Genomic DNA, 16,183 nt, shown 5'->3' with positions numbered 1-16,183 from the left:
GGAGCAGGTCAGTTATAAATTAATATGTGACGGAAAATAAATAAAACGCAGCTACCTACAACAGAGGAGTGGCCGTGTTACGGCAGCCCACATCGGACCTCCACCGACAGGGGTCACAGCTCTGCATCATCTGCAGCCAGCGACCTCTCCTCCACAAAAACACACATAATTCTCTGAAATCCCTTGTCGGTTCAGTCAGATGAGACTCTGAACTAATGGTCCGGAGATGCATTATGGCTTTGCCCCTGACTAGACCTACACGCCGCATATACTGCAAAGGGAACCCTTTTATTTAAAGCACAAGTACATTTTCAGCATGGCCGCTTTCTGCAAAGCTCCACATCATGTCTGTGTTAGCATTTAATTGTGAAGATAAAAGCAGCTTACACTAATCTGACTACAAAGACATACCTGCAAGCAGATGTTTTGATGTCATGCGAAACATAAATATATGAATGTTGAAAGCTTTGTGCCAAAAAGTCTTGTGAGCAAAAGTTTGTGGAAAGATGTCAAACTAAGGTTAAGGTCAACATAGGACTATTGCCACCCATTTCTCGCCCAAAATTTCATGAGACCCTGGAAATGTCTGGACATAAAACAAGAGCATGCGTTATCAGTGCCTCTTTAAAAAAACGTAATAACGTGGATACTGGATTTAGCAACAAATAGCAGCAGCCTGTGTTCATATACAGGAATACTAGACAAAAATCTGTTGAGATGTGGTCTTCTAAAGACAAATGTATGTAAGATTAAATAAAGTAGAAGCGAATAAACCTGATTTATAGTAAACAGTTGCCTTTCACTCTTTGCTAGCTTTGCTAGCTAGCGCTTATAAAGGTAAGCTAGCTCACATTACGTCTGGAGCCGTTTCCTCCACTCTCTTAAAATAACTGTAAATCTCCACAGTCTAAATATTCAAGAGCACAAACATCATGTTGTAAATGGTAGCAGGAACAGAAATTTTTACTAGCTAACATAAGTAGCTTCAAAAATTACATAGAGGAGATGTCCGTGGCGTTTTCTCTGTCAGTTTCAATTGGGACGTGTTTCATACACTTACAAGAAAGAAGAACATTTACTTCCCTCTGGAGTTGTGGTGGCTCTTGAGAGAAATTTTTGCTAGCTAGTTGCTAACTGTCTGGTGCTCTGTTTCTGGACGGTGGGCTGATTTTAGCTCAGTGAATCGCTAAAATATGAACAAGGGAAACAGAAGAGTTGGGCGATTACTCACCCCTGTGAGATATTACACTTCTAAATCTAAAACATGGCACAGACTAGTGGAGCTTTAAATATCAAAACTTTTTGTGTAACGGCACTAATTTGTATCTATCATTTGTGTACAGCTCATAGAAAAAAATGTAAAAAACTGAAGCCCTGACTCCCTGCTGAGTAAAAAATATGGAAGAAGCAAACATCCATTAATATTCTTGGAGTTTGGCAGCAGTCGGATTACTCTGCTGAAGTTATGTGAGATGAGAGCCAAGAGCTTAATCCTTTTTCACCCTCTTCCTCTTTCTGCCTTTGAAACATTACACAACACAAATCAGACAAACACAAACCCAAATTCAGCCTCATGTAGTTGAGAAGATACATCAGCTGCTTACATCGATCGGTTATTGGATAAGGTTTAAAGGAAGGAACTGCACACGCTTTAAGTATATTGTCAGGAGTCATATTGTTTATCATTTACAAGTTGACTCAAGCATTTTAAGAAAGTATTTAACTGATATAATAAAAGAGGCTTACCGGTCAACTCTGAAAGTGCACTGTGTTCAGCCAGATGCTTCCTGTAGAGAGTCTTCAGCACTTTGGCACTGCCAAACCTCTTGAAGCGTTTCTTCACATTCATGTAGAACCACTCCAGTGACTGTGTCTTCCACAACCTGAGAGACAGGGACACTATATTTTAGTCTTCAACAGGGAGTTTTTAGTCTTCCCCTAAAATGTACAAACCTGCAGACATTTGTGTGAGGCATTTCAGACATACTTTAATGCTGCCAAAATAGCAACACTGAAAGAGTAACGTCATTGTGTAACTATAAGACAAAAACATCCGAGAACAGACAAGTTGCTGCTGCTGGCTAAACCTCAGCACACCGAGGCTTGAGTGAGGCTATCAACAGGAGAATGGGTCCAAACGCAACAACATAAAGATCATCAACCTGCACAGGATGCACAGAAGAAAATCGATGTGAAGAAACATATAATTCATGGGGAATTTTCAGAGACCGAATCAGACACAAAACAACTGTTGAGTCCTTTATTAGGTGTCTCGTATCATCAGAAGTAAACGCCAAAGAAATATGAACACTTCATTCTCAAAATGAAATAAACAAAAATACGAACGAGATGTTTCACTCCTCAGCACCTCTGTAAAGCTAATCTATCCTCTGTGTGCTACGGTTTGACTCACAGACACACATCAACTCATCCAGATGTGCAGGTTCAGCTTCACTCGCTAACACCATTAGCCAAGCACCGTCTGCAGCGGCCTCTTAAAGCATGCCCACAGGAGACTGGTCAGCAGAGAATTCAAAAAACAAAACAAACCTTTGGGTTTATCTTATCATTGACCCGTCATTGAAGTGTGCCACGCTGACGCCTACAGGACAACAAGGTGTCACGCTGACAGCTCGGCCCTGCAGCTGGGCGGTGACACAGTGATGGTTTCTTGTTCTTAGCCATCTTGCTGCTACTCGGGTACAGACTTCAGTTAGAAAAACAATGCTGCATTTGATTTATGGAAAAGTGACAAATGAGAACTACAAACTTGAAGTGACCTGTGTGGAAAACAAGTACGGAAATTTAACAAAGACTTGTTTCCACTTCTGCAACAGATCTAACAATAGCCAACGCTGTAGCTTATATAAGTTGCCTTTGTAATCTTTCATACTTTGTGGTTTGTTCTTTGTAATTACACCACAGTGTTTCATGGTGCCTTAAGGTTTGTAATGGGTTGTAAAGCCCTCACTCATCGCTGCACTTCATACGCTCAAGATGAGTCACGTCACCTCACACATTGGCATATCTTTATTTATAAAAATATGATGATTTGTACTTATTAAATGTGCCCAAATCTCATTCGGAGTTAGGTAAACACCATTTTAGGTACTCTGCACCTGCAGAAATCTTAAAAGTTAACGGAACTAATCACCCTTGGATCTTTGAAAACCTGTGTAAAAGACGAAGCTACATTTCGTAGTCCTCATTTTAATGTAAATTCCGAATCACAGTCCTCTTGTTTTTATCTTGCATGTATTTTATTTGTGTTGTGTGAGTTGCTGTCTGTTCCGGCTGCTGTCTTGGCCAGGCTTCCCTTGGAAAAGAGGTCTTTGTATCTCAACGGGATCGACCTGGTTAAATAAAAGCTAATAATAATAATAAAACAATAATACAAAAAAATAGCCAGCTGTTTGGAGTTTCTCTGTGTCTGGGCCTTAATGTTGTAGGTAATAAATGTTGCTTTTACTGAAATTACTGCAACTCAGAAGATGTCCGAGCACACGGGTTGTAGAAGGCAGAAGGAGGTGGAATTTTTCCTTGTTTGCACTGAGAGACTTGAATGAGGAAATGCATTTTGGACCAATGACGGTTTTCATGGTCTGCACTCGTTTAAGGTCTTTTGTGTAGAGTTGCAACGTAGATCCGATGCAGAACAAGTTGGGGTTATTTGCAACTCACTGTGTCAGGCCTCAGCCAATAAAACGTGATCAAAGCAAGAGCTCCTAATAAATAATAAAAGCACGTATTTTCCTGAGTTTAATTGTGCTGTTGACAAAACGTCTGCAAGAATGCATGAAAAGATCTTACAGTCTGTGTAATTCTGTACCAAAAGGACTTTACTCTATTTATTTAATTTCTTAATTCAATGAGTGTTTGTGAAATGATTCAGATTCTATAGTAACTTGAACACTACACATACAGTAATATCTGTATATATAGAGCGCAAACAAATTCTCGTCCCACTGCATAGCCTGTGATCTGCAAAGACAATTAAGTCTATTCAGATCAAAGATTTATGCACAATGTCATTAAGATAAGAGAATGTATGCATCCAAGTTTCCCATTTAGTGAAGAGGGGTTTAATTGAATGTTTAGGAATGACATGGTGCTGCATTTTTAATGAGCCGCCATCTGTTTAGTGAGTGACAGTGTGTGTTTGTGTGCAGTGGGCGTGCAGACAGGAAGTGGAGGTGACACAACTCCGGGGTGTCACCGATCCTAAGGCTTCTCACAGTGTCTCCTCAATACACCGAGGGGATAATTGGAAGAAACTGTCAGTGAGGTTTTAACTATCTCCTCAACTGTCAGCTCTGTCTTTCTAATATGAGTTTATACCCAATAATAAACAAAAAACAACTGATACAATCTTTAAGAGGACGATAGATGAGGGGGGAGTGCTGCATTGGATATGAGGCTAAATTGGATTATTATTAAGTTGCGCATACAGTTGGTGCATGTGGTTAAGGAGTAGCTATGTAGAGTTGTGTATCCTCCTTCTTACCCAATGCATGATGGGATATATGTATCATATATAATATATAAGTTGAAGTCCACACAGCTCCTTCCTCCCTATCAAACAGCTACAAACTATTAAAACGCATAGTTTTGTTTGCAGTTGGCGATTTAGCTGCCACTGTAAAATATACATATACAAAATATATTGGAGTGCTGACCATGTTTTAGACTCCAAAAAGAAAAAAAAAAACACAAACTAAAGGAGGTACCGACAATCATGTGGTCATTTCAGAGTACCAAACCTTCCATATAACCCTCCTCTTCCACCTGTCTGAGGTCAGGCCGCCTGATATTCTGAGTGTTCCTCTCACAATCAGCACATTCTTCCTCCTCGTGAGGGATTTCAAGTCATGTCCAGTATTCCCGGTCAAGGTTTGTAATCCATCCGGCACATTCTTGGTCTACCTCCGGGTCTCCGCCGGGCCGGTGGTCCTGGTTGACCTCTGAGAGAAGGTGCCCGGGACACATCTTCACTAGAACCATCTCAACTTTCCACTTTCATCACCAGCAGCTCTACTCCGAGCACCTTATTCTATCTCTGAATCCGAGCCCTCCGTAGAGACTCTACAGAGGAAAGTAATTTCGTCGTCTCGTATTCACAATGCCATTCTTTTGGTGCTGTGGTTATGGTCATCCACAACCGTCTTTATGACACCTCGGGCCTGTTTCATGGCTGAGTGCTTTACTGCACAACTAACAAGACAGTATTCCTGATATCTGCTATTCTCTGAAAAGGTCAGCCCCCTAAAGCATTGAAAGAGCAGCATATTTCCACATCTATCCAGTGAAACAACTGAAAATCCCATTAAAAACTAGTTGAAGTCTACATCATGTCTACGGCACTTCTGAACGCATCACCTAAGTCTGTGAGCCAGCCAGTGTATCTAAGTGTTAAATCTGATTCTCCAGCGGCAGAGGAAGACCTCAATAACCTTTTGACGTCACTGCAGCCTCTCATCCTCAACTTAGCCTCCTGGTCCCAAACACACAAACACGCTCCCGGACTCAGCCTTACCTGCTCTTCTGGCAGGCGGAGCAGAGCCAGGCTTTTTCCCGCTTGTTGTAGACCCGGCAGGCCTTGCAGACGTTGTAGCGGCAGTCCTGGCACTGGCGCTTTTGGTTGAGTAGGAAGATGAAGGGCGAGCAGCAGCGGATGCAGCAGCGCTCATTGAAGCAACTCTGCCGTGACAGCAGGAGGCAGCGACTGCCCTCCTCGTCCAGCTCCTGCTTCAGTTCACTGTGGGGAGGAGGGGGAGAGGCAGAGGGAGAGGGAGGGAGGGAGAGAGAGAGAAACAGAGAGGAATATGATTTGGTAAGAGGCAGACAGATAGTGAAACCAGGAATGTGCATGTGTGTGTGTGAGTGAGTTGTGTAAATCTGTTTAGATATGTGACAGCGAGCAGGATGAGAAGATCGAGTGCCTCTCTGTGGATAAAGCATCACCGCTGAGTTCACCGAGTCAAACAGGATGGTAATCCCAACGAGGACGCGCTGATCCTCGACCTCACTTTAATGAAAATGGAGCAGAAATGAAAGTGGCCGCGCAGATTTAGTCTTTTCGTTTCATTGTTTTCATCAAAAGGTAAATGATGATCGAAAACAGCGCGATACAACGTCCCCTTCATGCAGATGATGCATTTCAAGGTTTTATCAAAAGAGAAATGTCCGTTTCTGTTTTAACGGCTCATCTAGGAGGCTGGCCTCAATTATAACAATACGTCAGTGACGGCTTTTCTGCATGTACATCCTCGGATGTTAGAGTGCTAAAATAAATGATTAAATATATAAATAACACGTACTCAGGTAAACACATGTGCTGAACCTTCTTCTCACGTGTGAATAACAGCATCGTCTTTGCCAGTGATACAAGCTATTTGATGACAGGCTAACACCTCAAAGTAATCAACAACGTCCACGGTGCGTTTTCAACTCTCTGTACAACGGCTCAGTCATGTCGACCTGTCAGGTTATCATGGGTTAACTAGAGGAATGTAAAATCCAGCAGGAAGAGGTGAAAAAGTTTGAAACGGGAGCGTCAACGTTCATCCTTGATGCTGGAAACAGACGCTGAAGATAAACTGTCCGATCAACTGAGCTGTCGATAACACGATAGTTTCTTTTAGCTAACGTGGAGACAAAGTGTAAAATTGAAACACCTTTTCAGTGACAACTAGACAAAGAACATGTTTTATATTTGGATTTCTACAGAGAAGCTACTAAATGGACTTTATGGGGAAACTGTTTTGAAGATTAATTATGAACTTTAAACCACAGATGTATCATTAGAATATTTGATCAATTATTTTTGTACATTTTGAACCATTTTCAAATGTTATGTTTATGTGTTGAGTAGAGATTCAGTTCTGATTCATTTTTAATGAAAGTGAAGTATTGTTTTTGTTGTTCACATAAGGACAGTATTACAGTTTGACTGCCACCCGTTCAAGTCAAGCAGATTAAAGCAGAGAAATGAAAGATTAGAGATAGTCGGCAGATTCAAGAAATGGATTTTACACTATTATCCACTGAAGATTTATGACATTTTATTTTTATTTATTTATTTATTTGTATTGTTATTTTGACTCTTACACAGGAATGTTACCTGCAAAGGAACAATTCTCAACAGCGGCCACGCATGAATAATTACACGTCAAACTGGAGCCGATGTGTGCGACAGGGGCTTAAATATGATGGAATTAAAAATGAGAAAAACGTGATGAATGAAGGCGAGGGGGGGTGGGGGGGTGTATGTCACGCTAGAAGTAACGTGTCCAATTAAAAAAAAAAAAAAGTCCATTATGTTCACATTATTACAGCAGCAGCATGAACCTTGACTGAATCATTTACAGGAGATTACAGCTGGAGACTGATGGAGACTCACAAGACGGGGACAGAGGAGCCACCGTGTTTTTTAAGTTTAATTTCTGTTTGAAATGATTTAAATTTAAATCAAAACTAAATTCCTCATCCCCTCTGAACAGGCCTATGAACAAACAAACAAACAAACAAACATCCAATATTTTGAGGAAAGGAGAATCCACTTCCTGAAATGGTTGTTTTAAAGTGAACCAAAGATAATATTAAGATAATCCTTATCTATAAAGGGATGCCAAATCTGGTTAGTGCAGACGATGGACTACCTAGAAAACTGAAGACGTCTCATACATGTTATTGATAAAAGTGGCATTTATAATGAACTCTTCACAGTTTTACTTGTTAAATAATGTTAAAGAGGAACAAAACCTGTACAAATCACATTTGAGATGTTGGAACCTGTGAATTTTGCCACGAAATTTTCCTGTCTCTTCTCTCTCCACTTAGTGATGCTTTTAAGAAGAATCTTGAGACTTGAGCACTAAAGTATAAAATGTTCCCGGTGCCCTTTAAATGGTTGTCAGACGGAGAGACGTCTGCCCTCTCGCCACAGCGATGCATCCATTACTGAAGCTCAGCGGACGATATAAATAACTCTCAGACACAACGCACTCACGCACACACACACGGTCACAGCGAAACGTTCACAGCAAGAGCGTAAAGTCACAGCGTCCCGTGATATTCACAGCGAAACAGGTCAGAAGCCGACGTTCAAACACGGCCTTCAGACACGTACGGTCCGACGTGAAGCCCCACGCAGCTCTATGCGCTTCAGAAGGAGCCGTCCGGCTTTGGGCACAAAGGGAACAAACAAGGACAAACTGGAGTCATGTCAGCTGCAATAATCCTGAAAGTCTGCTTCCCTGGGATAAGCTGTCGTCCACTAATGTGCGCTGGGGTCTGTGTGCCTTCAGATTTGGTTGGTGAGCTGTTGTTGTTGTTTGTTATATGTGTAATATAAATCTACATCACAGATCAGCCACAACATTATGACCACTGAGAGGAGGAGTGGAAAAACATCGACCGTCTTGTGACAATTCAGTGTTCTGCTGGGAAACCTTTGGACCTGGTATTCACCTAGACCAGACCAGACTAGGGGGGGTCTGGTCCTCATAGCAGTGGCTCTGCTTGGCAGCAGCCAGACACACAAAAACGGAGGAAAAAAAAGAGCACAAGGTGTTGACCTGACCTCTAGATTCACTAGATCCCAAACTGATCAAGTTCCTGTGGGATGTACTGGAACAAGTCTGATCCACAGAGGTCCCTCCCCTCAGCCCATAGGACCCAAAAGCCTCCACTAACAAAAACAGGAAACACTCAGAAGGCCCATGTCCATTCTCTGATGAGACACAAACGTTTATGGGAACAAGGGGAGACCTACACGATATTAGGAAGGTGGTCATAATGTTATTCCTGATGGTGCACGTTATTGTGGTGTCTTGAAAATGCTTCTGCTTTGCTGGTTTTGAACAGTAGGAGGCAGCATCGGGATGTGTTTTAATCCAGGGGCTGTTTATGCACAAGCTACCGTTTAGGTTGGGGTGTTTAAGGAAACGTTTTCAGTAGATAATGTGATTTTATCTTCGAGATCAGTTCGTTTCAAGACTTTAAGGTGATCTTTCTTCAAAGTTAGGTTTGCTGTGTCCAAAAACGACACGATGAGAGCAGGATGAGTGGCCAAAAACACCAAAGCTTCTAAACAATAAACTGAATCTATATGTAAACCTAAAGCTGCAGGATGCAGCAGATGCATGTGATGTTTGATTCTTTATTTCATATAAAATACATTTCCGTTGCCTTGCATTTGACACCCTTTTTATACATATGCACCACGTCAGCATAATATAATAACAGTAGTATCGCCTTCAAAACACATGTCAGCAATACAGGAATGTTGGATTCGTTTGCCTTATATCCTCAGACTGTGTGTAAAATCTCACGTGCGTATTCATTCTTATCCCTGCAGCTAATCATCTTGGCTTGATTACAGAGTTTAAAGTATACAATTAGTCAGTTCATTCCCCCAGTAATCCCAGTATTTAAACAGGATTACTGGAAAATTTAAATACAGATTATGATGCATGTAAACAAACACTAAGTATGTCATGCAACTATCTAAATAAATGAGGACATTTTAATGTAACATGATATGAGTTTAGTCATAAACAGTTGTGCTGTGTTTATCCCCCTCGTGACCTCACACCATCTCTCATCTGTGCTCCTTTCTATAGTTCAGCTCTAATTGCCCATTCCTGCATTCCCCTGCCCATCACTCATCCACATTCAGTGAGGTTGTCGGGTTTCATCTCAGGGGGGGGCGTAAGTGCAGAGACTGAAAAGCAGGATGCGTGAAGCGGGCGCCCACTCAACACCTCGGTGCGAGAGGAAGCCGAAAAGTCGTCAGTCTGCATGGCATGAGGGATTTACCTCGCGCATGTGATATCTGAAAACGGTCATGCTCCCTCATCCATCAGGATGCTCTTCCTGAAAAATGAGCCCCAAGCGTGTTTCCCAGCGTTTAGAAGCCTTAGAAAACTGTGGTAAAGATTATCCTTATTCTTATTAGAAGATATGTAAAAAAAAAAACAACAGCTTTACAAATAGAGGAACGGGTGGAAATGTGTTAAATAGATAAAGTAATCAAAAAAAAATGAACAAAATTAGCTGCTGATAATACCATTGCTTGACAGGTTTGTGTCATGTCAGGTGGTTTTATAACAGAAAAGGCTGCAAATTCTCATGTACAACAACCTTTGTTTTGCTTAGTGTTTTCTATAAAGTCACATTCACGTCAAAACAGGATGTAAAATTAGACAGATTGCCGACATTCTGCAAGATTTCAGGTCTACAGAGGAAACCTGGTTCCAAACCAGACCATCACGGGGTTTTTTAATTACAGAATTGGGCAAGACGGATATTTGGAGACGTTGCCAGGCGCCAGTTAGCTAAAAGAAGTGGAGTTGAGTGCAATATTCTGGCAATAATTCCCACCTCTGTGAAGCTCGTTTTGTAGCCTTTTATTTGGATGTTAAAAGTGTGTTTCTGCCTCATTCGCAGCACTCAGGGTCAACAACAGAAACACCTGTCTGTACCATCCACTGAAACAGAGATACAGGTGTGAGATGGTCTGTAAAGCGTGTTCACTCTGCTCCTGCAGAACGTATTTAACCCTGATAAGTCTTACTCGCACCATTTGTTTTTACATTTTAAGAACCTAATTTTCTGTGAACTCGTGGCATTAATTGTCAAAAAGAGATGAGCAACTAAGAGAGCCAAATGTCCGCATGAAGGCTTTTTTTGCTGATGAAAATCTGAAGGAAATTACAGCCATTAGGCTTATCTTGTATGTGTGGTCCTTCTGATTGGGTTCCCTGATCGCTAAAAGCAATTTTCCCTGAAGAAACTGAAGGAATAGTGTCGTTAGCAAGCAAGAGTTCAGCAAAGAAAACATAAGGACGAGTGAGAAAAATGACACTGGGAAATGACATATGCCTGTTATTTTTAATCACAAACAAATCATTTCCCTCTATTGTCGCCCTCTGACATGCACCAGAGACTTAGCTGAAATCCACCTAATCCCACAACACTCAAGTCTTTGTGTTTGTGTGTATTGTGTTCAGGCTTTGGAGGCCGCATGGACATTTTTAGGAAGCCGGTGTGAGTGCAACAGGAAAGGGCGTCACTTCCTGTCCAGGATTTTTCAGGACAAACTTCAGACCACAGAGGCAGGAAGAGAAATCTCCACCAAGGTTTAAAAATGCCTCGAATGCAAACTGAGAGGACTCCCGTGAAACCCCACTGCTTATATAGCGCATTATAACCTCACACATAACTTAAATCTGACTTTGTTTACTGTGTGTTCTGAAGTGAGTCTGTTTTGTTTGAGTTGAAACCAAACAATCTTGCATTAATTCATCAACATAAACGCAACATTAGTATAAAATAATGTTTGTTATGCAGTTAAGCCAAGCTAGTTAGACTACAGATTCCCATTTACGCTTTCAGGACATTAGCATTTAATTTTAGCATTTATGTTCATTATTCACCCATCTTAGCTTCCGTTTTTGGTCTCCACCAATTTTGAGTTGGTTCAGGCTGAACACCTAGTTTACCGCTTCTTTAAAGACAACCTGTGACACATTCAGAGCTCACCTGAGACGCTCCTCCTCCTTCTTGCGTAGCCTCATGTCCCTCTGCACCACCTGCAGCACATGCTCCGCCTCGCTGTCCGACAGCCCCGACAGATCCAGCTTCCGACCCATCGCTGACCCCGGCCACCCCCCACACCTCCGGCCGTCACTGAACCCCCCCTGGGCAGCCACTCAGCTTACAGTTTTCATCTGAAACAAACAGGGAAAGACAAACTCTTAAGAACTTGTACTTAATAAATAACACTTCTCAGTACTGTTGTGTTTTACTTGTGATGCTCTGAAGGGCCGTGGACTTTGTGGTTGGGGGACATTGACTGATACGGAAGATGCTGCTTATGCATCAACTGCATAATGTCACATACACTGATCCGGCATAACATTATGACCTAATCCTAATACTGTGTAGGCCTCTGAGGATCAGACTTGCTCCAGTGCATCCCACAGATACGTGATCAGTTTGAGATCTAGTGAATTTGGCGGTCAGGTCAACACCTTGAGCTTTATTTCATGTTTTTTTTTTTTGTTTTCGTTCTTGCTGCCATCAAGTCTGTCTGTCTAGGTGAGTCTAAGTGGGTGGTACATGTCTAAGTAACATCCACATGAATGCCAGGTCCAAAAGTTTCCCAGCAGAACATTGTATTGTCACAAAATGGTCCATGTTATTCACTTCTCCTCCTCTCATATAAAACATAGTAATGCGTGAATTTCAACACACTGTGTTTGCATTAATCCGTTTACACAAGTAGAGGATCTGCGCACTGAGCTTAAGCTGCATTAAGTTCTAAGGCACTTTTAACTGCATCATTTTAACTGCAAACTCACCCCATCATGGCTGACCTTTGAGAAAAACACAACTATGTCCACAAACAGATTAAAACGCAGTTTAAGTCCTACAAGCAACTTACACAAGTAAATGAGGGTGTTTTACCACTGAGTGCTTTTGAGCTGTTGCAAAGGAAATATCTTTCTTTCACTCAAACGTGAGTGTGAACACAAGTTTGACTGAAACCAACATGACAGCAGATCTGATCTCCGGGGCCAATTAATATTAGTAATAACTATGAAATCATGTGCACACGTTTACTAGGGTGTTAAATTTGCTGTTAAAATACTGACAAACATATAAAGTTATACATAGTTATTTTTAACATAATATTTAATATACTATAATCTTAATATTCGGTCTTAATGATCTTTGTGCCACCTTTTTCCAACCTACAAACAATAGATGCTCTATTTAAAGAAGGATGTGTCTTTAAAACTCACCGGTCTCTGAATCAGTTGCCGTCGCTTGATGAAATAAAAACCTCCTGTGCACCTTAACTTATCTTTTTAAAAGCAAACTGAAATTAATATATAATAATGTGTTACAATCCAAGGAGTCTTCGAGGTGTTGTTTGCTGGTAAAGGTTGATAGGCTGCACGTCCGGCCAGTGACTGCAGCCAGTCTCAGTTTGTGAGAGGGAATCAGGATAAAGCCTGATTAGAGTCCACTTCCAGCGTCTCTCTGCGCGCCAGGGCGACATGGAAGCGATGATGAAAGCTTTGAGTTTAGTCTATGAGAGGAAAAATGGAATGACTTAACTAAATAAAAGTGGATTATGAGTCTGATTGAGTCTGATCTCAGCCCCGAAAAAGCCCCTGCCAAAACAAGATCAACTTCTGTCTCATTAGGACCGACATTTTTTTTTTTTTGTTTGTTTGTTTGTTTGTTTTTTGCGCGCAATAATTAACCCGATATCGTCCCTAAATCACTGCAGCAATGGGAAACACGTGGTGTTGTGAGAACATGTGTAGATAGGTAAGAAAACAAAACTAAAGGAACAAAAAGCAAGACAGAGACACGCAACAACAAAACTACATGAGCAGAGGAAAAGAGTAATTCTACTGCAAGGAACAGGGTAGTGACAGGAGCGAGCGAGTCTCTGAGGACATCTGGTGGACAGGTGGAGAACTACAGCGTCTGGAGAGGATCTGAAACAGGCAGCACGTTTGTGTCTAGATTCAAAGAAAACTATATCTATCTATCTATCTATCTATCTATCTATCTATCTATCTATCTATCTATCTATCTATCTATCTATCTATCTATCTATCTATCTATCTATCTATCTATCTATCTATCTATCTATCTATCTATGGTTCTGCTCTGTTCAGGTGTACAACAATGACACTAGGCTTTTTCTTTTAGTTAAGTCAGTCACGATCATTTTTCTGTTATTCATATTTTAACACCTGAATTTTTCCTGCTTTGACATGACAGCATGCCTTCACAGTCCTCTCTGTGTACCTGCCATTGGATAGGAAGGCAGAGGACAAAGACAACCAGGACATGTGTATCTGTCAGCTTGTTTCACAGCCTGGACAAGATTACAGATTCACCGGGAAGTGTGAATAAAATGTCCTTAGAAAAATGTTTACAGTATCTAACTGGATGGCATGGCAACAGGTGAGAGGCATCAAATCAGCTGCTTCCTCTTATGTGTCAGTGATTGTTTCATTTTTCTTAATTATTTTTATCTTTTCACCTGTTTCATAAATTATTTTTTCACCTAGTTTTATTTTTATTAGCAGTTACCAAGAGTTTTTTTATTTTTTTTTTATGTGCAACTGAGCAGTTTGTGGATCAGTAAAGTCTGTCCAAGTTGAAGTCTAAATCTAAATCTAAGTCTAAGTCATTTCATCAGATTTATTGTATAACATTTGGGAGACCTTAGGTTGTTGTTGTTCAGTCTTAGTAACAAGTGAAGCAAGCATGTGGCCTAAGTGGTGTTTCTCAATAGAGGCGTTGTGTTTAACAGTAAAAGGGAGGGTTAGTCACTGTCAAGTCAAGTCAAGTCAAGTCAAGTCAAAGTTTATTTCATAAGCAGATTTAAAAACAACCTCAGTTGAAACAAAATGCTGTACAAGCAGAACCAATATAAATGAATCAACAATCTGTCTAAGTATAAATAAATGAATAAATAAATATAAGTAAGTCCAGGTCTCTGTGTTCAGAAAACTCCACATTTCATATTTGATTTGAGAAAGAATGAAAGAGGACATCAATCTGCTTCCACTTCCACAAAACTCAGTAAATATGCGTCGTCTTCAGACCCATGTCTGACGTGTTGCTGGTAATGACAGGTTTGTTGGCACACTACTTCCATTCTGTTCGCACGGGTGCGGTTTGTGGGCAGTGAGTACATAAAGACGTGTGTGTCTTCCGTTCCTCAGCCATGGACAAAGGTTTGCTGCTGGTCCTGTTGTGTCTCCAGGTCTTCCTGCTCATCTCAGCCTTCAGCGCTGCCGATGGTGCAGCTCTGCTCGCTGATGATGATCCTCAACAAAGACCGCCTGTGGATCTGGTGAGGACCTTGATTCACACGTGCTCCCTGCACCGTTTAACTGGAAATGCTGCACAGAGACAGCGTTTTGATTTCAGATTTACACGTGTAGTGACGCTACATTTATCTCCATTTTTCAGAGAGCACAAGAAAGCGAGGTGGGGAGGATGAGGAGTCGGATCAAGAGAAGCTGTGGGTGGAGACCAGGATCATGTAGCGCGCTCAAAGTGGTAAGTTTGCTTTACTTTGAGTTTATTTCTATATTTGAAAATGTACAATTTATTAAAAGAACATTGACTATCTCTCTCTGTTTCCCTTTTAGCCGCCACCCACAAACCCCCCCAAGACCATTTCACTTCTTGATAGCATAAAAAGCAGACACAAAGGTTTAAGGAGTCAGCTTCCCTGATCAACAGAAGCTCTGAACATGCTCTTCAATGTGGAAGACTGGAAATAAACATTCTGTGTATTTTCTGCAGAATAAAACATTTCAAATCAGACATTGTGTGGCTTCATGTTTGGTACACAGCTCTAGGTGGTAAATCAAAAGTAATTTACTTTAATTTACTTCACTTTACGCTGACAAAACTACTGTAGCTTCAGAAACAGGTGTGTGGCAAGCACGTCCTATAACTGTGTCTCCATTAAAATTGAGATCTTTGATGACATCCTGAACGATTAGTGACACACCTCTAAAGAACTGGGAGACGACTAATAACATTCATGATGGCCGATGTCCCTGAATGACCTGTCTGGTGCGTTGTTTTGTTAAGCACAGGGGCATTTTGTGTCAGCGTTAGATAGGTTTCTCTTTGCTGTTTCGACACATTTTCAAGAACAGAGGTTCTCTTATATGAATGTATTGTGTTATGTCTCTGTGTTGCCAGAAGCATAATGCTGGAATAATTATGTTTTTGAGCAGTCTGTACTATTAAAGTGAACGGAAAGGGAAAGGTTCAGCAATAAACTATAGGGTATAAGAAGATAAGAAGATTAGATAAGATATCTTAAGATAAGATAAGAAGAGACAAAAGTAGTAAGAATAGTGAGGGGACCAGAGAGCCTACAATGGATAGGGGCCCCATACAGACTGATGTTTGTCTGCAGCCTTTGAACCAGAACATTCGACTTTATCAGCGGAAAATTAAAAAAAAAAAAGTACATTACTCTCTTCTACAGACAGAGGAATTGTTTAAGCATAGTCATGCCTAATAATGACCTGCACACAAACAGCACCTTCGTCTCTTTTTGTGGATTTTCATAATTTTTGTAGTTTGTAGTAATTTTATTTATTTTGTGCTACTTGGTAACACT

At 41.0% G+C, this 16,183-nt stretch overlaps 1 protein-coding gene across 1 annotated transcript in view; it reads right to left on the bottom strand.

Moving 5' to 3' along the window:
* Positions 1-14,468, bottom strand: part of LOC125011384 (rab effector MyRIP-like) — a 30,642-nt gene extending 16,174 nt beyond the window's left edge. Inside the window, 4 exon segments of the mRNA XM_047590576.1 lie at positions 1,747-1,883; positions 5,534-5,755; positions 11,545-11,732; positions 12,810-14,468. Of these exon segments, the coding sequence (XP_047446532.1) occupies positions 1,747-1,883; positions 5,534-5,755; positions 11,545-11,654 (469 nt within the window). The 5' untranslated portion in view covers positions 11,655-11,732; positions 12,810-14,468.
* Positions 14,469-16,183: the final 1,715 nt, after the last annotated feature.

This window comes from Mugil cephalus, chromosome 7 (assembly GCF_022458985.1).
Source record: "Mugil cephalus isolate CIBA_MC_2020 chromosome 7, CIBA_Mcephalus_1.1, whole genome shotgun sequence".
NCBI classification, from domain to species: Eukaryota; Metazoa; Chordata; class Actinopteri; order Mugiliformes; family Mugilidae; genus Mugil; species Mugil cephalus.
This window is presented reverse-complemented; position numbering and strand designations above follow the sequence as displayed.